Below are 24,339 nucleotides of genomic sequence, written 5' to 3' on the forward strand. Positions count from 1 at the left end.
ACAAAGTTTGGCTAAGTTACACCCATAATTGCTCTAAATTAAAGGTGCACTCAGACGGCTCCATCCTAAATGTCGCTGCTCAGACAGCTCCCAAAGAGCCTCTCACAGCAGGGCCGGTCGGGATGGGGTGATGGGCAGGCAGAAATGCTAAAATGAATCTGGCCAGCCCAAAATCTGGGGTCTCCATGGTCTCATTTCAAAGCCCAAAGGAAGCCTATGCTGGTGTGGTGGCCCCCCCCACCCACATTAGCCTAAAAACACCCAGCTAGGTTCAACCCCTCCTCTCCTGTCAGGGTGTGTTGGAGGGGCCACATGTGTGGGCACACCACGGTGCCACCTCATGGCCCAAAAACCTGCCCCATCTTTACAGTGTCTTCTCCAGCCCACCCAGGAGATGCCTCCATCCCTAACCCCTCAGGCGGTCTCCTGCCCTGAGCCAGCATTTCATTTTAGGCTTACAAAGCCATTACTGCTCCATCACCAAGATAAAGCTCCCAATTCTGGGATGTCCCCAACCCACCTGTGACATGCCACCCCCTCCAGCAGTCAACACATCCCCCTCCCCCTGCTAACGAAGCCCCTTGCAGGGGGAAGTTGGGGGCAGCCCAAAGCCCTGGCCCCCTGCATCTTCCACCCGAGCCACCCTCCACATTCAGCAGGGAGACCCTTGGCATCATCGAGGGCTCAAGGAGGGCAGGGGACGTGGCGGTGGGGGCGATGGGCTGACAGCTCGCCCCGCTGAGTGCTGCCGGCGTGACGGATGGTCCAGGTGCTGCGGCCAAGCTCTGAGAACCGTCTGCCTCGTCCTACCACGGCAGCAACCTGTAATTTCCGAGGCGGCGTCTTCAGCCTGTACCCCACAAGTGATGGGAAGAGAGGGAGGCAGGAATGGAGGCAGAGCCGAGCAGGCAAACCAGATGTCTCTGTCGTTAAAGTGCAGCTGCGCCAAAGAGAGGTCGGAGCCGTAATGAATCGGGCTGAGTCCCCGCTAATTAACGCTGACAAGCAAAGTTCAGAGGTGTCCACTGGTAAGGAATAAATCAATCCCCCCAGAATGGATACGGCCAACAAGGAATAGTTGAGTTTGTTCTTCTGTGTCCCAGAGGGCAAGCAATTATCTCCATAACTTTCTAGTTAGTGTGCACTTGGGAAACACAGCTTCCGATCCATAAATACCTCCCTTCCACAAATACATTACACTTTCAGGTGTCAGGAGCTAATTTTGCTCAGGAGCCAAACAGCACGGGACAAGACGAAACTGAGCGAAGGGCTTGTTGAAGCTCATGATGCCATTCAGCTCCTGTGTTCCTACCTTCCGTAGCATTTTGGCAAAGAAAAGCCTGTTGGGTGGCAGCAATGTTCCTGCTGGAGAGCCAGCTAAGGGAATGGGGTGAATCTGCTTCAGTTTCCATGAGTTTGGGGAAGAGGATTGGGGTTTGAGTCCTGAGGTACCCAGCGCTGGATCCTCACCCTATAATCATTTGTAAGTCCCTTTGTAGGTGGTCAACCTGTTGACACATGGCACATCACACCCCTGGTGCCTCCCAGCCCTGGAGGGTGGTCCTGCGTTACCGACCTGACAAGGAGCCTCTAATCCCTTCCACCTTCCTCCTGTTCAATCGCACCCTCTCTCCTCCACCCCAGAACCACAGCCGCTCCCAGGGATGCCGTGGTGGGACCCGCTGGCTAGAGGGCACCTGGCAAATGGGGGAGGGTCACCCACCTTGCACTCCCCCACATCCCGGGAGCCATGGGAGAGCATTGATTGCAGCGCTGGCTAAACTGAGAGCAAACCCCGCGCTGTGGGGGTGCTAAACCTTCCCCCACCTCCGCTCACTGCCAAAAATGCCTGCGTGACCCCAGTGGCTTTTTTTTGGGGTGCGCAGAGCTGTTGCCACCTTGTGCTGCCGCATGAGCTGCTTTGGTCAAACGAGCTGTTTGCTCTGTCCTTCCATCCTACCCTGTTGCATAGGACGATGTTGTTTCACGTGTCTCCCTTCCGCCTCTTTTTTTTTCACCAGACCCAGGAGAACTGAACATGGAAACGATGCTCTGGTGCCGTTAAAGAGCTGGTGGAGCCTGGTTCTGTGCCGAACCCAGCAGTTTTGAAACTGTAACCACAGGAACAAACTTTTTTCCTGAGCACTCACAAGATGCATCTTGGGTTTGTGTTCTGAGAGATGGTGTCAAGGTTGGTGGCATCTCCTGGGCGAGTCCCCCAGGATGGCTGCTCTCCTGCCCTTCCCCATTGCACACAACCTTCACAAAAGGAAACTGTCCCTGCTTTTCAGAAGAGGGTTTGTTGTGCAGGTTTCTATTCAGCATCTCATTCATCACTGGCTGCTTCCCCTCTCGTAAGTCCCAGGTGTAACCATAGCAGGGTTGGTGGTTTTTATAGCTGCCCTATGCAGGTAGGTGCTTAGATTGCAGCTAGCCAGCTTGGGGCATCAAATTTTGAGGTGGGCAGGGAAAAAAAAGAAGTATTAGGTGGCAAAACTAGCATCGTGGCTTTTGCACAGGGAAGGACCAATCCTGGCACTGCTTACATGGAGTTAAACCCTCTTGGGTGGGTTCAGGTAATCCGCAAAAGCAAGCACAACCCTTGGACTGTCACTACCCAGCAGCTGAGCTGGTCAGACATATGCTCTCTAAGAGAACAGGGTAGCAAAAGAAAGAGGGGAAAAAAATGCAGGGAAAAACTCAAGCCTCCCACTTCCCCAAATCTAAGGTGAACCCAGCTGGAAGCTTTGTGCCTGCACCCGCTCCTGCCGCACACCAAGAGCCTTTTGCAGCCCAGAGCAGCAGCGACACTGTGGCAGCGATGCTCAGTGCCTTCCTTTGCCAAAGGGCTCTGATATTTTAGGGTAAAGAGGGGAAAAAAAAAAAACAAACCAACTTTTACAGCCCACAAACCAACAACCTCAAGGGTGATTGCTAAAAATAACCTGGTCTCCTTGCTGCCGGAGACGAGGGGCAAGCTGCTAATTAGCAAATGCCACCACCCAGCCTCATACTCCAAGGGAGCCACGTGAGGAAGGGTCAGTCCGAGACGGTTTGCCAGGCTGGCACTTGGGGTGACATTTCACGGGTGCATTACTGAGGGGTTGCAATATTGGCCGGGCTCCCCTCCGCCTTTAAAAGAGGATGCGCACCAGGATCGAATTCCCAGGGGATAATTAACGCAGCTGCAATTCTTCAGCGGGGACAGGGTGGGGGACAGAAGGGAAGACGAGTATTTTTAGTTAAGCTAAGAGCTGTAGGTTTCTTATTCCTATAATTGATGGAAAAGGCAGGGGGAAGGAAAGAACTGCATGGTTATGAGAAAGGGTATTTTTTTTTAATTGAATTGAATTCTTTACATTTGCCAAAGAAGGGCCACTCTAAACCAGCCTAGCGCAGCATGCCTTTCTGTATTATATAGAGCTGTTAAAGGGAATTGTTTTGGCACTGTTTAAATATTATCTAATTTCCAATAAAAACTGGACAAAATCAATGCAGCCTCGGGACGAGTTTATATTTCACCGGGCAGCAGTTTGGAAGGGAGAGCTGGTCCCTCAGCAGCAGCCTGGCCAGCTCTTCTCATGCAATTGTATCTGCAGAAGTTTTCGGGGGGGGGATTGCAAAGCATGATCCCCCACGGCACAGACGTGCGTCTTCCCAGGCGTTAATCCTGTGGTCTGACCCCCTCGCTCAGCCACATAACTGGGTAGTGCTGTCACATGGAAGGCGGGGGGGAGTGCTGGAAATATAACCGTGGGGACGGTTCGGTGACAGGTTGGCTGTTCGCAAGGTGGCACCTGGCTCTGACAGAGGAGATCAAACCTCCCCCCCTGCGCTGCACGAGCATCTCCTGGGAGAGCCGCCCTCATGCTGCCGTCCCTCCAAGGTAGGCTTGGGCAGCCGATGGTTTATCTCGTGGTGTGGCGGCCTCGCCATCCCACCTGCCCACCTCCCACTCCCCTGGCTGCAGGCACAGCATCCCCTCCTCACAGCCATCACAGGGAGCTCCGCCACTCAGACGGCTCATTTTAATGATTTTGGGGGGATAAGGGGGGTGCAAGATTTAAATCAGTCACGTGTTGCCATCCACGCTCGAGAGCAGCTGGAGGAGGCAGTGCCACAGGCTGCCAGCCCTCGGGCTCCTTCGCCACGCTGGAAATTTCCCAGGAAAAAAAAAATATATATAATGCCGTTCCCCGCTGCTGGAGGGCAGCTGTAAATCACGGCGGCAATGCCAGGAGCACATCTGGACTCGCTGAATTTTTTAAGGCAGCTTCACCGCTTTTTTGAACCGGCAGGGCAAGTTATTATGGGCTGAAATCTCCCTGGTGTGAGGACTAAGTTGTAACGCGGCAGCTTAACGTGAGGAACAAGCTTGTGCTAAAGTCATTTTGCTTATGTGTATCGTGCTCCAGGAATGAGTTTTCCTCGTAATGCAAAGCCGGCGCAGACAATTTAAGTCATTATTAATAGATACACTCCATCTGAGGAAGTAAAATGCTTAATGTTTTGTTAAATGAGGTGTACTCTGCAAACAGTCGTACGCGGGGAGAAGGTTAAGACGCTACCCCCGCGTTAGAGATTAATGAGCACGAGGCTGCTGCTAATGAAGTGCTCATCCTTGCCAGCATTTGGGGCCCGGTTCTGTGTAGGAACATCTCTCCTGAAGTTGTTATCCTTATGTTAAGTATCCTTAACACATAAGGATGATCCCAGGCTTAACTGGTTGCAGGATCAGGCCCTCGGGTCCTCAGGGTCTTGATGCGCTGGGAGCGGGCTGCTGGGAGGAGAGGTGATGAACCCATGGCCATGCAGCACGGCGGTGGCAGAGAAGAGGGTAGGGCTGCGGGGTCCCAGCCTTCCTGCACCACCCAAAACCGCTGCCCAAACACGACAAGGGGTTTATAAGCAGTTGAAACTCCCCCTATTTTCCTTCAAAACCCAACTGGGGGCTTGTCCCCCTCTCCTGGGCAGCCCCAGGGTGCTCTGCAGGTGTCCTGGCTGCCAGCTCCTCTCCACAGTACATCACTCCTGCCTGTATGACAGCGTTCCCCTGAAAAACACAGCACTATCGGTTCATCCTGACATCATTTTCCACTCATGGGTGGAAAAAGCACTTAATGTGGCTGGCAGGAGCTCCGGCTCGTGCATTTATACGTGCCACTCAGATACAAGAGGACCTTTTTCTTTCTGTTCTTGCTGGCCCTGGCTATTTTTAACCCCCTCCACCAGCGACACTGTTTATCCTGTCATTACCATGACCCAAGAAGTGAGTGTTATATGCAAATAGATGCTGATAAAAAGGCTCATGAGAAAGGGTCACAGGGTATTTCAACACGCTCTCGACAGCAGTTTAATGCCAGGCGCACACACGTACACACACCCTTTGCAAAAATTAGCTCACGTCTGATGGAAAAGGTCTAACTCCCCGCTCAATACACCCGGCTGTCAGCACAGGAGGTGGTCCATGCCGCGGGAAGGCGATGCCCTCGGTGCGAGCGAGGGCACGTGAAGGCAGGCTTCCTCCATGCCACCGCGAAAATATTACAGGTTTGCTAACAAGCAGAGAGGGAAAGCGAGCCAGGGCTGCAGAAACATGACCCAGGACACGTCCCCTGGGGAAAACGATCCCAGTCTGTGCTGTTCCCTGAGTCTCCAAACCATCTCCTGCACCGGCTAAGGGACTCCAGGGGATAACGAGGTTATTTTTCGTACCAAAGCAATGCTGCTAGGAGGTGGTTCTGTTGATGCCGGAAGGGTGAAGGGGCACAGAAAGGCTGGAGGTAGCAGAGTAACAACAAGTGGTAAAAGAAGAGAGAAAGACGATGGGATTTGGGGGTTACAAACCCACTAAGCAGTTGTGGACAGACAGCCAGGTGGGAAGGCCAGCCTTGAGTTCAGGGGGAAAAAGAAAACAGGAAAGACAACATAGGTCAACCTCAAATTAGATCCCACTGAAGCTGAACAGGGACCCCAAGGCAGGGAGTCCTTTACACAAGGGACTAATTTACACAAGGACCCCCAGTCAGACCCCCCCCAGCTCAGCACGACTCCAAACTACATGGACACACTGTGATTTTTTTTGTGGCTTCATGCTCTTCCCATGGTCTCAGGGGCCAGATGACTGGATGTCACCACAGACGTGCTGAGGACACCCAAAAAGAAACCTCGTATGACTCTTGCAGCGCGGATGTGTTGGCCCAGGGCTGGCACAAGGATGCTCATGGTCACCTGCAGGAGCCCAGCGAGGTCCCCACTTGCAGAAAGCCACAGAGAAGGTCCCAAACATTTCTTCCAGCCCCAGACTGACTCCAGACGGAGCGAACCACGAAGCGTTTCAGCAGTCCCTCCACGTTGGGTTGCTTAGATATAGTTTAACATCTTCCTGAGATCTGCTTTGATCACGTTTATTCCCCGGGGTTGTGTGTCACCCCAAGCCTCTGAGTCACGAGATGCTGAGGTCTATTCTCGTCCCCGCTGCAGACTTCTCCCGTGACCTTGAGGAAAGGAGCCACGAGCCTCGGGGCAGCAGGACGCTGCGCTGGCGTCTGTCCCTGTGCTTAAATGGCAGCAGAGGCTGGGCGCTTTCTCTCTCCTATACAAGGCATTGGCGGGGAGAGCGGTTCCCCCTGCCAAAGCCCCTGGAGGATTCGTCCCTTGCTGGGCTCTGACGGGTGCTTTGCATCCCTGCAGGGACACACCAGCGTGCCAGGCTGCGTCGGGTTGGCCACTAATGCAACGCCCAGATTTTTCCATATAGCAACCATGAGCCTGGAAACAGGTACGGTTGCCTTAAAGAAAAAGAAAAATACAGTGTTAGGCAGAGGAAAAAAACACACTCTCAGAGCACACAAATAAGGTTTTATGGGGTTGGGCAGCCAGGAGCTGGCTAAATTTCTTTTTTTTTTTTTCCCCCCTTAAACACTAGGCACCGTTTTCCTCCCAGCCTAAATACCCACATCCCAAGCTGCTGCCTGCGATTAAACCAGCAGTTTAACCCCAGAGGTGCTGCCACGACACAGCCCAGCGACCGTTTGACCCTCGTCGTATCGCGTGCCCATTATCATCTGAACCCGCCGGAGTTATAAATACAACAACAATAGAGCCTTAACTGGATTATAATTAGACAATGAGCCCAGGAGGATGGAAACAATGAACTATAAAAGCCCGTCTATCCTCCCAGCTAGGACCCACACACACAGGAAGCACTGGAATGGGCGAGTTACCGGGACCTGTAACAGAAAAGCTACAGATTTCCCCCAAATTGGATTCGGAGAATCCTCAAACGGCTCACAATCCCGCCACCAGGTATTACACAGCCCTGGTCACGGGAGACCTGAGAAGCCTCGAGGTCCTGACTGACCGATACTATCAAGATGTCAACCTGTTTTTTGAGATCAGTAAAAATGAGCTGGAGTGGCAGGTGAAAAGCCAAGCATCTTATGGACTCTCAGGTACTTTTCCTTTAAAGGCCAGTCCAGGAAAAATTTAAAAAAAGACAGGTGTTTACTAACCCTAAATAGGAGAGGTGCAGTGCATTTAAGTGCCTAACACTGCTTTTATAGAGCCTGTTCCTGAGGTTGCTGGTTTCTGACTGTGCGCTGCAGCCCTAGCCATAAATTTTCACCACTTTCTTCTATTATCTTCCTCTCTTCTGCACATACTAACCCACCAAAGGGGCAGGGAATTGTAAAAAGCGTGTGCCCACATAATTTTTCCAGGTTGGACTGGGGCACTCCATGGCTTAGGCATGCTTGCAAGAGGGCTCACAGCCCAAATTCCCCATGCAGGGGCTCAGAAAGAGCAGCCCGATCCTAGCTGGCAGGAATAAGAGGCTCCCAGTGTAGTGGTACCTGGTGCCTCCCAACCTGAGATGGTCCCTGTGGTCCCAGATGCTCACTGGGAACCGTGCATCTAGAGATGGTCCCGGAGATGCTGGGAACTGCGATGCTTTGCTCCAGCTGAGCCCAAACCCAGCTCATCCCATGCCCAGCCCTGCATCACCCTCCCAGCACACTCCCACTCAGCTTGGGTGCCTTCAGGGCCAGCCCCACCCCAGAAAAGACAGTTTTTTCCTCCCCTGGGTGTGGGCAGGGAATTTGTGAGCTGCCTTTTAGCTCCTGCCAGCAAGATCTTGCATGCAGGGTCCCCTGTGCAGCTCATATTGATTTACCCAGCTCGTGCCATATGAAACCTCGCTCCTGGATGGGCACACGCCAGGGGAGTTTTGCTCCCCTCTTGCCAACAGCACTCAGAGCTGCCCCCAACCATAACCAGGCTCTCCAAAACCCCTTAAGATGCCAGGGATCTAAAAGAAAAAAAAGGAAAAAGAAGCAGGGTTTTGACCTGGTTTATTCGCAAGGCTGGAGCACAGGGGATGGGAACATCCCCAAGCCCCATCCCTGGTGCCAACCCCGTAGGTCCCCAGAGGGTCAGCCCCGCTCCCTCGTCCCCGCAGGGCTGTGGTCGCTGGAGTACAAGCGGGAGCTGACCACGCCGCTGTGCCTGGCCGCCCGCCGCGGCCACACCGCCTGCCTGCGCCATCTCCTCCGCCGACGCGCCGACCCTGACCTGGCACCGGGCAGAAGCGCGCCCCTGCACGAAGCCTGCCTCGGGGGGCACATCGACTGCGTCGAGCTGCTGCTGGAGAACAAGGCTGACCCCAACCTGCGGAGCGACGAGGGCCTGGCCCCGCTGCACCTCTGCACCACCCAAGACTCCCTGGGGTAAGGAGAAGGTCCCCCCATCAGCATCCCCCCTGCCAGTAACCTCTGTCCACATCCCCTGCTTGCAGGCTCCAGCATTTTTGCCTCTGGGAGGTGCAAAAAAAAAGATGCCACGGTCCCCAGCAAGGCTTCCCACATGCTCCCACATCTCCCAGCTGCTGCGTAGCCAAAAAGGGACATTGTGGTGCCAGGCACATTGCATGGCGCAGATCTCCTTCCCATGGACAGGAGCAGTCCAGCCCAGCTCTGCACTTTTCCTTCCTCCTCTATTCTGATGATTTCTCTCTAAAAAAAAAAGAAAATCGCTACGTCCCTCATCCCAGGTCCAGCATGCTTTCCCTCCAGGAGATGCTCAGGATGGCTCCAGTCATGGGGCACACCCCAACCTCCTGTGCTCCTCAGTCCCATGCCAACCCCATCCATGAGGGATGCCAGTGCCAGTCAGGGCACCCACTCCTCCTGAAATCCCAGCCCCAGAGCTGTAACGAAGGGATGGGGTCCACAGGATGGGAGCAATCCTCCCACCTCCTTGCCCCGCACAAGCCACGTATGGGTCCACCTTGGTTTATAGTCAGGGCTAAGGCTGGGCCACATGCATCCACTCCCTTCTCACACTGGGCCAGCATCACACAGAGATGAGCATAAACTTTGCCTTGAAAAAATAAACTTTCCATGCATGCGTGTATAGCTTGGTAGGAATTTAAGTGCCTGAATCATTAGACCCACGGAATCAGGCTTGTTTTTTTTTTTTTAATAAAGAGCTCAGCCCCTTGATATCCTGATGAACTTGCTTAGAGCCGTAGAGAATTTCATGGCCCATCAGCTTCAGTGCAAAGCCACCCTGGCTTCAATCCTCTCCCCTTTAAGCAGGCAGCAAGCTTAACTAGAACTAGGTGGTGAAGGCAAGGTTCCCATGACAGATCCAGGTGTCAGGGAAAGACCTCTGCAAAAGGAGAGCAGCCAGAGAGGAAAAGGTTTGCAGGCATAAATATCTCAAGCCCGGCTTATAAATAAGAGTCAAGTCTCTGCAAGACAGCCAAAAATCAGATATTAATCAAATTATGGTTCAGCCAAAAATCTAAGGATTAATCAAACGCATCCTTGGTGCGATGAGGGTTGGAAGGAGCAGGATGGGTAAGGGAGATGCTACAAGCAGCCCTCATCATTAATAAGGAGCTACTTTTAATTCCTTCACCCGAGCTCCCTTTTGACCTTAAAGCCTTCAGTCTCCAAACCCCAAGCCATCCCTGGGAGGGTATTTTAGGTTTCACCAACTTGTTCTCACCCATAGAGATGGGACAACGAAACCAACCTGGTGCATGGAGAGGACCCCATGGCCCACAGAGGTCCAGGTTTCTTGGTTTTGGCCAGGTGCTTCCCAGCTTGGGAAAAAAAAAAAATATATATATATATACATATTTAAAATGAGCCGTTGTCACTTATTTCCCCCAGAAGGGTGGAGGGGGATGGCAGGTGAGCCAGCAAACAGCGACGCGGGGATCAGACAGACGCAACGTGGAAACAGCTGAGTTATAAGTCCTTGAATATTGGGGCTTTATAATGGAAATGCTGAGAGACCCTCAACTACGCTACCTGGCACTCCGGGGGCTTCTACAATAACTAAGCCAGCTCCCTTGAAAGATCAAAAATTAATAGACATTTCAGACAGGTTTTGAGGTTTTGACCACTGCTTTTCAATCGCAAAGACTTTGCTAAAGTTAGAGACTGAGGAGGTCAAGCTTTAGGTAACACAAACATTTCCTCTTTGATTAAGGGGAGACTACTTTCCCTTGCTTTTTTTTATTTTTTTTTTTTTATTGAGTAGTAGATTTTAGGTCATCCTTAATTTTTTACTGACAATAAAGAGCAGGTCATTGACCTACATAGAGAGCTATTTTATTTTTCTCCCTCTCGATAACAATGGCCAGAACACCTATGTGCCAGGTTCTTCTGTATTCCCATCTACTCGGCAATTCACCATGGGGGCAGGACTTAAAACCTTTGAGCCTCTCAGTGACTGGGATAAAAAAAAAAAATTATCTGGGCTTCCTTCCAGCCATTTGAGCTTCAGAATCCATGAGATTTCAACAAAAAAAGATATCAGAGCTTTAATCTAGGAGCTTTTTGAAGAGATGGAAAAAAAAAGTTCCAGTAAAGTTCAGTCTTACCTTCTTCACTTTAGGAGCTGTTCATGCCAATGTCGGCCTATTTAGTAGAGTTCCTCTCCTTGACCTCTTTTTTACAGCGGAGATAATTAACATGGTGGGGTAAGATGAGTCTCTAAATTCACTTCACTCTCTCCCTGGCGCTCTCCCGTTTCCCTCTTAAAGCTGGGATGATTAAAGGAGTCTGCCTTTATTGGCATCCTGAAAAAAAATAAAATAAAAATAATTGAGGGGGAGAGGAAGAGTCTCCACTCTCCCAGCGGTGCTGGGGGGAAGAGCAGGCACAATGATGGCTGCGCAGGGATGCAGGATGTAGCCCCCACCTCCCATCACAATACCCACAGCAGAAGGGACGGCGAACCACATTTGTAGAGTCCTCCTTCAGATCTGCGGGTCGGAAAAAGCTCTCTGAAGATCTCGGGTTTCCCATGCAACCAGGGAGAGCCTACCTGGAGACAAATCCCCCAGGGCTTGCCTTCCCCAGCCTGCTACAGAGGGAAGGGGGCTTGGTCAAGATAAGGGACGAGAAAAGAAGATGGCACCCCTACCTATGTGCAACTTGGACTTCTGGCTTCACTTCTTCAGGCTTTGTCTCCACCCTGGGAGCTGAAACCAGGGTTGTCTTCTGGCTCCCACCCTCCAGCTCTGAGCAATGGGAGAGAAACGGTGAGATGAGGCAATGCAGGAGGAGACTCTGTGTCCAAGGGGCTCTGTGCAAGAAATGATGGGGTAGGGAGCAAGAGCGGCCTGCTCAGGGAGACAGGACGGGTTTTGATTAGGGGATGTTAGATGAGGATAGCTCATCACAGGAGGAATTAGCACACAACAGGAGCCGAGCAGGAAGGCAGGTACCTAAAAAGGCAACACTATCAAGGTAACAAGGCTCCCAAATGCCAGGGCGATGGGCACTAACCCGCCGTTGGTGGTCCCAGCCTCATGGCACCCTCTGGCTATTCCAGCATCAGCCCGGACGCGCTGCCCTTTTGGGAAGGAAGGAAGCGTTACCACAAATAAAAAAGACAGCGAATCTTAGAAGCCGGCATTTAGCATCATCTAGTGCTAAACCTCATCTTCTGGTCTATTTAGTGTTGCTAAAATACAAAACTTGGAGCATATGGAGCCATTGTTGCTGTGGTTCACTGGTGTGCTTGTGGTGCTCGAAAAGATTTTCATCTTTTAAAGAAAAACAAGCTTCCTTTCTCCTTCTTGTAGGAAAATAACAAGAATAATCCTTGCATTCAGAGGCAGGCTTGGGGAAGGGTGTTTTTCCAAGTGGGATCAATCCTGCTATAAATCACCAACAGATGTAGAGACAGTCACTCGGATGCCATGAAAAACAACAAAGCGAAGGACGGGAAAGTCTCACTCCGGCCCCAGGGAGAAAAAACTAAACAGGAGGGTTTTTTCCTTAAGAAAACTGAGGGCCTGAGTGGGATTTGGGGACAGGAATTTTCCTCCAGCCTCAGCTCGCAACCTCCTGCTTGTTATTCACCACATCCCATTCCAAGGGAAATCCTGCTTTCCCAGCCTGGGCATTTTTCATCCCAAACTTCACAGCATCCCATCAGGATGCTGGGAGCTGCAGCCAGCCGGAGCCATCCCAGCAGCGAGAGGGTAGGGGAGGGCAGTGGGCATGTCCTGCCCAACGTTGCACTGATGTCTGCCCTGATTCTATTGATGAATGAAGGAGGAAAATAAAACCCAAATAATTTTATCCTGTTTATTTGAGCCAGGACCCCAGCACAAGGCAGACCTGCAGTATTAACACCAGTTATCACAAATTAGTGTGATTTTGACCTAACGAGTGACTTGCCCAAGCAAGGAGACATTCGGGTGTGTTACCCATCACCCACAAATGAGTTAGGAAGGGTTTGAAAGCAGATATAAACTAGGCAAAATTAGGCACAGCTGTGTGCAAGGGTGGCTCTTTGAGGGCTTGTTCCATCCCTGCTGCCGGTGAGTTGCTCATCCAGGTAGATGGTACCAGCCTAGATGGAAGAGAAACTGGTTTGCTTTGCCACCCTGTGTCTGAATTTCTGATGAACTGAACCTGTGTCTTCTTGCAATATTCCCAGAAAATGGGAGAGGAGCCCTCAAAAAGCAGCAAGTGATCGCTGAGCCTTTTTGAATGGGATTTTAGTCTAATCTGATGGTGAACAGGGTGTTAATAAAAAAAAAAAAGAAAAAAGAAGCCAGAAAAATGCTGGCGAAGTGTTGGAGCGTATGAGTTCATCGATGGAGATTATAGGCTGAAATAGAGCATAGAGCCAGCAAACATGAATGGCATCTACCCGGCACCTACTGATGCCCCATACATCCAAACGGGAGGCACGTGCTCCGCACAGGTGCCCACCCTTTCCATTAACCAGAGGAGATCACCCCTTATTTATAGCCCCTCACTAACATTCCCTCTTTGCCGAGGGAGGAGTGTCCAGGGGGAAAATTCAATACAAGCCCACTCGGGTTCCTTCCAACAAGTTAGCCATTGAACTTGCTGCTAAATAAGAAAAACCCTCCAGGAAAATAGCATCTGGGAAGGGTGGCATGTCCACCCTCATATTTCTAGAAGAATATTTGGGATGTCTAGCAGGAGGCTGAGAGGAATTGAACTCCCTGTAATTGAACTCCCATCTGCTCTTGGTAAGGGAAAGCCCCGTGGCAGAGCGAGGATGCTGGGCTGGAGGGTCTGGGCACAGCTCTTGTCTTTGCCAAGCAGCCCATGATGTACCACCCTTTATCTGGAAATTAAGGGCAGGGGAATATTCCCTCTGTCTTGCCTACACAGATGTAAATCTTCAGCCTGGGCTCTCTCAATACACAGCACTTGCCAAAACCGGCACGGTGCTTGTGCTCGGGGTCTCTAGGCACAGCTGCCTCCTCACCTGCGAACGAGGAGAGATTCCTTAAGCATCATCTAAAAAAAAAAAAAAGAAGGGATTTTTCCCCTGGACTAGGCTGCTGTATGTTTTCCACCCAAGTCAAAAATACTTTTTTTCCCTCCTCCTCATTTTTCCATGCAGAACTGTCCCTTGGTTTGCCGAATACGTTATTTTAAGGTGCCAGAGCTAACTGTGATGATAGGATGAAGGTAACCCGGAGAGGTCCCGAGAGAGTCATTATAATTAAGGCTACAAATCCCTGCTGTCAAGGACGGACAAGACCAGTAAACATAATCAAGTCATGGTGTGATTTGCTCCAGGAACAAAACCCCCTCCAACAAAGTTTTACCGACCCACAGCAGACAGCAAGCACCAAAAACCCTCAGTGGGACAAGCCATTGCTTGAGAAAGGGATTCAGCACATTTTAGAGTAAAAAGGGAATTGTAAAGTAAGGATCTGAGGGGTTTTGGGGCTGGCACAACCCCACACATGATTCACTCACCCACAGCTGCATCCCCAGCAAAGAGTATCCGTGGCAGATGCCTCCGGCGAGGACCAGTGTGGGCTAGCAGCATCTGGGACCATCACCCCGCAAAGGCTGCAGACACAGCCCGTCCCCACAGATTGCGCAGGATTTTTTCCTGGCAAACTCAGGTTTAATATGCATGGAAAAAGCAGCCCAAGGGGGTATTTGCAGATCCTGCACTGCCAAGGGCAGTGAACGTCTCACCAGCTCCTATCAAATCTTGGGGGAGGTGATGCTGCAGGTCCAGAAAGATTCAAGTAGCATTATTATCCCCACATACATTAGCATTCCTGCGGGACAGAAAAAACAAGCAATGCCCTGGCACCGTCCTTCCTCCCTGGGGCTCCTCTTCTTCCCCATCCCTCTTGCTGGAGTGATCAGGCTGGGACTGTGCTCCCCCACAGCACCCCCACATTTCCCTTCTGTATCAGCCTAGAATCCCACTTAGAGCTCTGGGTGACACCTGAGCTGAAAGAAAAGCTTATTATAGGAAAATAAAGCGGGAGGGGGAGGGGGAGTGGGTGTTAAAGGTTGAATCACCTCCCTAGACTCCAGCCAGCCACTGCTAAAGCTTCCTAAAAGACCGCTCTTCCCACCTCACCACAGCAGCTCTTGGGAAGCACAAGCTGGCCCTGTTTTCAAGGTCTCATTTGGACAGAATGTGGGTCTGGCCCCCATCCAAAAAATAACTCCTCTGTGCTGCAGCAGTGAGCTCAGACCCACACACTAACCTGGCTGCCAACAGCCCTGCCCGGGTGGTGACATTGAGCCACACTGGCCCCAGCAGCTCCGGGCAGGAGATGGAGCAGTCACTTTGATTCACTTAGACTGGCTGATCACATCCATTTACTCACAAACACCAGAAAAAAAAAAAAAAAAACAAACAACCCCACTGGGGCACACCAGGCATATTTAATCCCCCTCCGTTGTCAGAAGGATGCAGGCAGAAAGCTCTGATAGGAACCAGTATCCCCACTTTACAGCAGCCACAAACTCTCTTTGCAACTACACACAGTGATGTTAGAGGGAATGCTGGGTATGGGGAGAATTGCTTACCTTGATTTATTCCTCCTGTGAACGACAGGTGCTGCTGCTCCATCATCACTGGGTGCCAAACAAGTCATCAAAACTCATTTCTGCAGGCTTAAACCACTTGCAAAAGTGTTTCGGTTCAGGAGAGGCAGAAAACACAATCCTTTAGTCCTCGTTGGGGCAGGAGCCCAACAACAGGCATTTGGGTCCCTTAATGGGAGAAGTAGAATCCATTTTTAGATCCAAGCAAACCCACACTGAGCTCTCCTGCTGCACAGAGGCGTTACCAAGGGTTTCCCTCCATGTCAGCTCTGTCCCAGCACAGATTAGGGTGGAGGCAGCGGTTTAGGGTGTTTTCTGCTGAGAAGCTCTGTGGATATCAGCCAAGAGGTGGGGTTTTGTAGATTGTCTCCATAACACCCCAGGGCTGTGCCCGTGCTGGGAGATGAAACTCCAACTGACAGATTGATGGCACAAAGAGCCCCATCACCCTATGTGTCCTCATCATGGCCAGATGCATCCCGCACCCCTCACCAGCTGGGACAGACCCAGCTGGCATAGCTAACCACGGGCACTGCTCCCAGTGCTGCCCAACCACCAGCACAGTCGGGACAAGGATCATCGTTTCCTGGGGGGGTCTGGGATGGTGGGACCCTGGTGGGTGAAGGATGGTCAGGGTGGTCAAGGATGGTGCAGGATGTTTAAGGTGGTCAAGAATAGTCAAGGATGACCATTCATGAATGATGCTGCTCAAGGTCAAGAGGGAGATATTGCTCAAACCACCATCACCACCACCTCCATGGTGGGCTCCAGGGAAAAGAGTCACCCTCCCCAGCCTCTGCTGCCCCCTCCCAAAGTCCTCAAGTGCCACAGCTCCCATGGGAGCTCAGCTCCAGCCTGATGCCCATTCTCACCCACGCCGCCTCCCACCCCATGGATCCCACTTCAGCCTACACCCCCCCCCCCAAAACCCATCCGGGCAGTGCACACCCCCCCCCAGCCTCCCCCTCTCTTTGCAGATGCGCCAAGAGCCTGCTGAGACATGGGGCCACTGTCAACCTGCCGAGCGAGGACGGTGGGGAGACGGTGCTGCACGTGGCGGCCAGGCACTGCCTCTGTGACCATGCCCGCCTCTACCTGCGGCACGGGGCGTGCGTCGACGCGCGCAGTGCGAGGGAGGAAACGGCCCTCAGCATCCTCTGCGGGCAGGCGCCAGGCGCCGGCGAGGGCTGCCTCCAGCTTTGCCGGCTGCTGGCCACCCATGGCGCCGACATCGATGCCCGGGATGAGATGCGGAGGAGCCCCTTGCACAAGGCGTGCGGGGCTGCCAACGCCTGCCTGGCGCGCTTCCTCCTGCGGTGCGGGGCCGACGTCAACGCCATCGACTACAACGGCATCTCCCCGCTGGGTTGTGCGCTGCAGAGTGCCGCCTTCAAGAGGGAGCTGCGGCCCCACCTCGCCGTCCAGCTGCTGCTCAACCACGGCTCCCAGAAGATATGGCCCCCTGCCTTTGTCAAGGTACCCACCCCAAAACAGCCCCTGCGCATTCCCTCACACCCAGGATTTTGCAATTGGGATCTGGGTGCTTTGGGAAATAAAAAAAATGAGGGGTTGGGAGAATTTGGGGGAGACTTCTGGTCTGGGCAGGGAGAGGGGACCATGGCATCAGGGTTGGTGATGCTGCTGGGGATGGAAATGAAAACACCCGCGCAGGGTGGCAGTGGGGAAAAGAAGGCAGGGCAAAGGGCAGAATGGAGCCCGCATGGGCGGGGGGGACTGGGACAGGATTTTTTCCTGCCTGAGGATGTCAGAGACAGGCTTGGTACGTCAGCCATCACTGCAGCCACCATACAGCTCTGCATTTCATTGATTTTACATCAAACAATAAAGAAAATATTATCCTGGCTTATCACACACAAGCCAAAAATGTGAATAAGAAGCCAGGGCCATATCCAGATGCAGAAGTGCCACAGCAAGGCAGGTCTTCCTACCTCTTCACAGATGGAGAAAGATCTCCAAAGTATGCCGGGTCAAATCCTACACCTGCCTCGTACCCACATGGGACTATCCCAGCCTGGACCACGGTGGGGTGGGACGAGCCCCGGCTACAGCACGTGGATGCTCTGCCCCTCTAGGATGTGCGTCTCTGTCTGAACCCCCTCATGTTGCCCATGACTAGGTGCTGAAGTCCTGTGCAGCCGTGCCGGAGATCATCGAAGTCCTCTTCAATTCCTACTCACAAATCCCCGTCTCTGAGAAGTGGGCCGAGGCTGTGCCGGAGGAGGTGTTTCAGGTGAGACAACACTGACAGTTTGGCAGGGACGGCTGAGCCCTAAGGTGGGGTTTTACCCACCAAGAGGATTTTTTTTCCCCACCCAAACTTCACTTGAGTGGGGAAAAAAAAAAAAAATAAAAGGAATAGTCCTCGGAGCACCATGGCACACCTGATTCATCTCAGCAGCTTTGCATCCCGTTGGCTTCATCAACACCAAAGCCCCCATTCCTGCCCCTGGGCCGTGATAAAATACAATCCCAACAGCTGGAAGTGACCCTAGAGCCCGACCGCTGCCCAGCAGGAGCCCACACCACCAATTTTGGTTTTAAAAAGCTTGATCCCAGCCATGCAACAGGTATGGCCGGCCTGCTGTTGCGAGATCTCAGATGGCCGCCTTGTCCCTGCAGGTCTTTGGTTGGCTTTGCTGTGAAGGTGCGGGGGGGGGGGGGGGGGCGGGGGGGGAATGCTGAAATGCAGATAAAGCTCTTCAGCATGTTCTAGAGGATGGGAGAAATTATTTTTATTCCCAGCTAGGGAAAGGCTGAGGCTGCACACACCGATCCTGCTTTGTTTCCCCATCTTAGAAACAAGCAGGTCTCTCCTACGTCAGCTCTGAGGCTTTCTACAGTGATGCTGCTGCTGTGGGCACGAAGGCATCCTCCCCAAACTGCACCGGTGGTGAGGCTGGGCTTCTTCTTGTGTGCATCTGCAGGAGAATCCCTCATTCAGCCTTTGCTTGCAGGAGCCGCATCAGCACACGGATCCCTAACACATGGGCAAACATCGCCAAGGGGTTTCTTACCTCCTCCCCTTAGGTCTTCATCTTAAAAGTATCTCTGCCTTAATCACGAAAAAATCAAACCAACTGACACTCATGTTTTTTCTCTTCTCTCTCTCTCTCTCTGCAGCAGCACCAGCTATTCTACGAGTCCTTTTTCCAGCTGGCGGGCACAGTCCGGTGCCTACAACATTTATGCCGCTCTGCCATTCGGAAAAAGTTTGGCAGCAAATGCCATTGCCTTATCCCCTTGCTGCCCATACCCAAGCCTTTGCACGATTACCTGCTGCTGGAGCCCGAGGGAGTCGTGCTGTGAAGGGGCAGAGAGGAGCGGACCGAGGTCTGCCGTCCAGCCCTCCCTCACCTCCTCGTCCCTCGGCGCAGCGCAGCAGCATCCATTTCTGTCAGCCGAGCGAAGGAGCACTGCTTTTCATGATAGATGGTTGTTTCTTGGGGATTTATATTGTAACTCAAAATGTGCTTTCGGCTGTAACTTTGTATAGATTTTTTTTTTCTAATTGTGCTTTAAATAGATTATAAAGAGTAATAAAATGATTAGTAGCTGTTACGAGCATGCTGCAGATATGAATAATATTCATTATAAAGGATCTCTGCAATGCAGCGGGGCTCCTCAGGTGTGCAAAGGCAAGCACATGTGGCAGATGACTAAAATCAGCCCATGTGGGCATCAAATCCCCTTGGGTAAACCTCCCCAGTGAGTGGCACAAGCAGAACTGGGACCAGAGGTGTGACGTGGAAGCTGTTAGCAGGATGAGATATCCAGTGGCGTGAATATAGACCGTAAAACAGACCAAAAATCTATTTTTTCATGTAGATGTCACAAGAAAGAGCTTGTTACTCCACACAGGACCAGAGGCAGGTGGTGACACAGCCCCCTATTTCTCCTGACTCCCCACGATCCAAGGGGTGCACCAGCACCTCTGGTGCCCATCGCTGCTCCCAGGCTGGCACGCGGAGGGGCTGGAAAGCCCGATGGCAACCCAAAGTGGAGGAGTTTGGGCTTTCATTTCACAGGGTGACTTGGCAAAAGGTACCAGGAGGAGCGAGGATTTGTTTTCCCAGACCCCTCAGGTTCCCTGAATTAATTTCTGTTGAATAAAAGCAAGTGTGTGCAGGTGCCCCTTGGAAAGACAGCCGTCTTTCTGCTAGCAGCTCTGCTGCAGCACTCACCAAATTGTTCCACTGCTTAATTACACTCCCTATTTAAAAAATATATGTAAATAAATCAGCCTTTTTGCATGTTTGACGGGACTTTGCACCAGCACCCAGCGCTACTGTGGGTTGTACAGATGATGTGCGCAGGATGCAGGCAGCATCCCTGGCTCCCACAGTAGAGCAGGGAGCGTGGAAATGGGGAGGGAAAGGAAATCCCCCCCCCCCCCCACCTTCCACCCGCTGCTTCCGCACCTTGTCTCGCCCTTTAAGTTGTATACAGATGTGCAAGGGCATTGCCAAGCCCCCACTGTTTTCCCCATCTTTGGTGCCTGAGCCCTGTCCTGCACTGGAACGCCCCATTCCAAATCTCCACGACACCTTGAGACCTGGCACTTCGTGACTTCGGTGGCTGTTTTACTTTACGGTTTGTTTCAGTGGTCAGAGCAGGGCGGGGAATTGAAGGGGATTTAGGGAAAACATGTCCTGGCTGAGTCATTGTGTGCTTGAACCAGCCGAATCTAAATTTTGGTGCCTCTAATGAGTCTTTTATCTTTTGTGTGGTCCCCAAAATGGGAAGAATGACATGTTTTACATCCGTATCGGGCAAGTTTGCATGGAGATAGAGTCCCACCAGGTGATCGCATCCTCCCCCAAAATCCCTGCCCTCACCTCGCCATCCTGCGGCTACTGTTGGGGGGGAGGAAAAAAAAACGCACATCAAAGAGCGGGAAAGACAAAAAAAACACAAAAAAAACCAAGGCTGTGCCGGGGAGGGCCGGGGGGAGGCAGGGAAGGCTGGCAGCGCCGTGGGAAGGGGGAACGGCCGCGGACACGCGTGGGCTGGCGCCCTACAGGCTGGCTGAGCGGCGCGGCCAGTAGGGGGCGCCGTGGGCACGGCCGCCACGCGGGGCCGTCGCGGGGAGGCGGCCGGTAGCCCCGGGCCGGGGATTGGGGGCGGCCGGGGGGGGGCAAAACAGCCGGCCGAAAAAGAGAAAAAATAGGGAAAAAAATGTAAAAAAAAAAATTACTTTTGGGGTTTTGGAGGAGGGGGGTCCCTCGGTTTGAGCCATTCTGCTGGCGGCGGTGGGAGCGCAGCGGGCGCGGCTCGGGGCTGGAGGGTGGTCCCGGCAGGATGGTGCTGGGGGCAGGATGGTGCCCCGGGACGGATGGTGCCCCAGAACGGATGGTGCTGGGGACAGGATGGTGCCCCAGAGCGGATGGTGCTGGGGGCGGGAGGGTGCTCGGGGCAGGAGGATGCCCCGGATGGGATGGTGATAGGGACGGGATGGTGCTGGGGGCCAGGATGGTGCTGGGGGCGGGATAGTGCCCCGGGCAGGATGGTGCTGGGGGCGGGAGGGTGCTCGGGGCAGGATGGTGCCGGGGACGGGATGGAGCCCTGGGCAGGGTGGTGCTCGGCGCAGGATGCTGCCCCGGGCTCGCCTGCTTGGGCTAAGAAGTTCAGCGGGCGAGCAAAGGAGCGTTTAGGTACATATACATTTTTTTTCCTCCTGCCGGCGCCTTGTTTTGGTGCAGATGTTATGGGAAAGGATCATTTTTATTATTATTTTTTTTCCAGCCGCTAAAGACGGGAGGTCACATTAACTTCTAATACGGAGACGCATAAAAACGCGATTATGCCCGCTAAACAGAACGCAGTAGGCTGCTAGTTAAGACAATGAGATTGCCAGGAAGCGATGCATAAATTCTTCAAAAAAATGACACATTTTTCACGTTTCATTCCAATTAAATTACTGAGGCAGCGCGCACAGCCCTGCGCACACCATACATTTGGGTGAAATAAATGCTTCTCTGGGGTGGGTGTTTTTTTTTTTTCTGGTAAGTCTATCTGGATGCGCGTGTTTTACAAAAGGCTGTTAATATTAAGATGCTATTAAGGAAAAAAATGTCAGAGACCTTCTCTCCTTGCTTTTTTTCCTTGTGGCGGGGCTGGTCCGTCTCGGTTTTCCACCTTGCAGCATTAAAACCACTGATTGTCCTGCCCGACAGCGGCTGCAAAATAATTTCCAAATAATAGGAATTACCCGCCCTGATGCGCACACGTCTCTGTTTGCAAAGAGCTGGTTAAACGGCGGGGGAGAATTAAGGATCCCCCCTAAAAGGCTTTGCCAACCCGTCGGGTGTTTCCTCACCCGTGGTCCCTCCGCGGGCAGGATCGGGCCCCTCCCGGGGACGGCTGCGGGGATAGAGGGGGGGGGTCCCGGGGAGATGCTGGGCTTGCTCCCCACAACTTACTTGGTGGCTGAAAAGGGGCTCATCAGGCTGATAATCAAGCCCCGAAGTGGCCCCGGTAATGAAGTAGCATTTGATTTATTTTATTTTTTTAAAAAAAAAAAAAGCAGAGAGAGGCATCGCGCAGGCTGCGCTGAGGCGGGCGATCCGCAAAGCAATCCAAATCAGAAATGAGATTTTTTTTTTTTTTGAAGTCCTAATGAACTTGATTGCATGAACATTTATAATCCCCCATGGCTTTAAAATGAAAGCAGATATAATCAGGAGCTATGGGGAAAGGGAGTGTTTACAGGCAGAGATTGGGAAGTGCTGCTGTATTAGTAAAGATGCTGTTCCTTCTATTGATGTCGAAAATGATGGATAATGTGAGAATGGCAAATATACTATTTGTCTAATGGCTCTGCAATTAAATTCCCCTGTAAATGACCCATGCCTCATTTCATCCTAATCTATGGAATTTTGATTGAATTCGTCAGCTCTAATTGAAAAATACTGCACTTTAATGTCTGCAGTGCAGTTGCAGGACCGCGCTGCTTTTAATGAGACGGTGCCCCTCTGACCTGGGAATATTTTCGATTTTTTTATTCTGGGATTTTTAAACTGGCGGATTTCTCAACTCTTACTCCAAGAAAAACCGCGAATGGGAGCGCGTGTGCGGTTTTCCAGTGCTAGAGAGAATCCCTCCGTACCGATGCGTTTTGTTAAGGTCTCCTTCAGTGCTCTTAAAATATTCGGACTCCGGTTCTTTAAATACGTAGCAATTTAAAAGAAAAAAAAAATAATAGCCTATTTCCCCTCATCCGAACGAATTGCAGGATATGAGCCGGGATTACCCAAGGTAAATTTCCGTCTTTTTTTTTTTTTTTTTCAACGTGCACGGCGTTATTTTTACCCTAACCCGAAAATCCCGAGCGCCTTCAAGTTTGTTACAGAAAAAAAAAACAAAACAGGAAAAAAAAAGCACCACAAAACCAAGGAGGGAAAAAAAAAAACAGAAAAAAAATCAACCAACCAAAAAAGCCCAGCACAACTGCCGTGCATAGGGTGGAAGTTGGGGGGAGAGGAACAAGAGGAATCCCCCCCGCCAGCCCTCCGGAGCCGCGACCGACCCGAGGCGGCGGGGATGGTCGCGGGGCCAGGGGGCGGGCAGCCGGAGCCGAGTCCCCAGTCTGAAATGGGTTCCAACGGGAACACGCCGAGGAGTTAATGGTATTAAGCGACGAATGAGGAGTTTGGGGTTTTTTTTCCCTGCTTGGAACCCGACGGGGGAGGCGGGAGGGGGCTCCGCGCACAGCCAGCACGCCTTTGCCGAGGGCCAAATCCTGCTCCCCCCCCGCCCCGTCTCCATCCCTGTTACTCCCAACTCCTGCAGCCCAAACACACCAAAACCAGCCCACAGCCACGCACAAAACTGCCTCCCCGGCCGAGCTCTTCGCTGCCGGGATGAACACCCTCCCAAATGCCGATGGAGAGCCCTGGCTGCATCCCTTATTTTGGCGTTCAGCCCTCACGCCTAATCGCTACATCATTAAGTACATGCTGATTTTTTGGGGGGTAGTTTTGCTCATGGTCTCCCCCTCTTGCCCACTCCCCTCCCAAGGAAAAAAAAATCACTTTAAAAGCACAGCAAGGTGAGATGCTTTTGGTGACATTTCCCACGCAATTAAAATCTCCCGAGCGAAGGTAGAGGGTCTTGCAAGAATTACCTCACGAGGGTCTCCGTAAGCTCTCCGTAAGCTTGAGTTTTGCTTTTGATAAAGTCATCCGTTTTATCAGCAGCTGCAAAACAAAGCTGCCCCCCCCCTCCCCCCCCGCCGATGGCCTGGCAGCCTCAGGGACCCGCAGCAGCAGGCACCCTGCTCCAAATAACACATCCCACCAGCACAGCCCCCCGATAGACGGTGGGAGGACGGATGTGAGCCCGTGTGCCCCACGGAAACCCACAGCACAGCTCCCTACATACAGGCTGGAGGCATGTTCAGCCCCCCTGGGCACACGGTGGGTCGAGCTGCCATCCTGGGTGAAAGGATGCTCTGACCTCTGCCGCCCTATGGACCCACACCTGGACGGGTTTGAGCATCTCCCAGTTTTCCTCTTCCTCCATGACTCCCGTTTCACTTCTTCGCACCAAAAAGCTGTACCTCCTCCCTCCCTAGATTTGGGGGAAAAACCCCCAGCATGTTTAGCACGCTCTCTCCACCCAGACAAGAGGCCGCTGGACTCACAGACACCCCCCAAAATCTGCCCACTTCAAAGATGCCTCCACATATCCGATGCTCCTTTCCTGGGAAAGGTTTTTTGGGGGGCAAAACCTGCCAGAAGCCACCTGCTCTTCAGCAGTCCCTACTCGGGATGATGTGTGAGCCTCCCTGAGCAGCACCTTGGTGCCACATTTCAAGCTGGGGCCACGCAGGACTGGGTCTGCACCCACACTACGGCCCAGGGGGAAAAGGGGCTCCCCCACCCCAGACAAGCGTGATCCTCCAAAGTACCAATTTCTACCATATACTCAGATTTAGACCCCCTGGGAA

General features: G+C 52.3%; 1 protein-coding gene across 1 annotated transcript; it reads left to right on the forward strand.

Annotated features, from left to right (window-relative positions):
* Positions 1-3,795: 3,795 nt before the first annotated feature.
* ASB18 (ankyrin repeat and SOCS box containing 18) lies at positions 3,796-18,950 on the forward strand. The gene is made up of 6 exons (XM_068408109.1): positions 3,796-3,886; positions 6,929-7,454; positions 8,459-8,726; positions 16,349-16,847; positions 17,509-17,622; positions 18,513-18,950. The coding sequence occupies exons 2-6, from the start codon at positions 7,214-7,216 to the stop codon at positions 18,696-18,698; spliced, it is 1,308 nt and encodes a 435-aa protein (XP_068264210.1). The 5' UTR covers positions 3,796-3,886; positions 6,929-7,213; the 3' UTR covers positions 18,699-18,950.
* The last annotated feature ends 5,389 nt before the right edge of the window (positions 18,951-24,339 follow it).

The sequence above is a fragment of the Nyctibius grandis genome, chromosome 9, assembly GCF_013368605.1.
Source record: "Nyctibius grandis isolate bNycGra1 chromosome 9, bNycGra1.pri, whole genome shotgun sequence".
Lineage (NCBI taxonomy): Eukaryota > Metazoa > Chordata > Aves > Nyctibiiformes > Nyctibiidae > Nyctibius > Nyctibius grandis.

Excerpts from the sequence above, each read along its gene's own strand:
- ASB18 (XM_068408109.1), top strand. The coding sequence starts at position 7,214 with ATGGGCGAGTTACCGGGACCTGTAACAGAAAAGCTACAGATTTCCCCC. Across the intron at positions 7,455-8,458 it reads AGCATCTTATGGACTCTCAG|GGCTGTGGTCGCTGGAGTAC; the intron begins GTACTTTTCCTT and ends TCGTCCCCGCAG. Across the intron at positions 17,623-18,512 it reads TGCCGGAGGAGGTGTTTCAG|CAGCACCAGCTATTCTACGA; the intron begins GTGAGACAACAC and ends CTCTCTCTGCAG.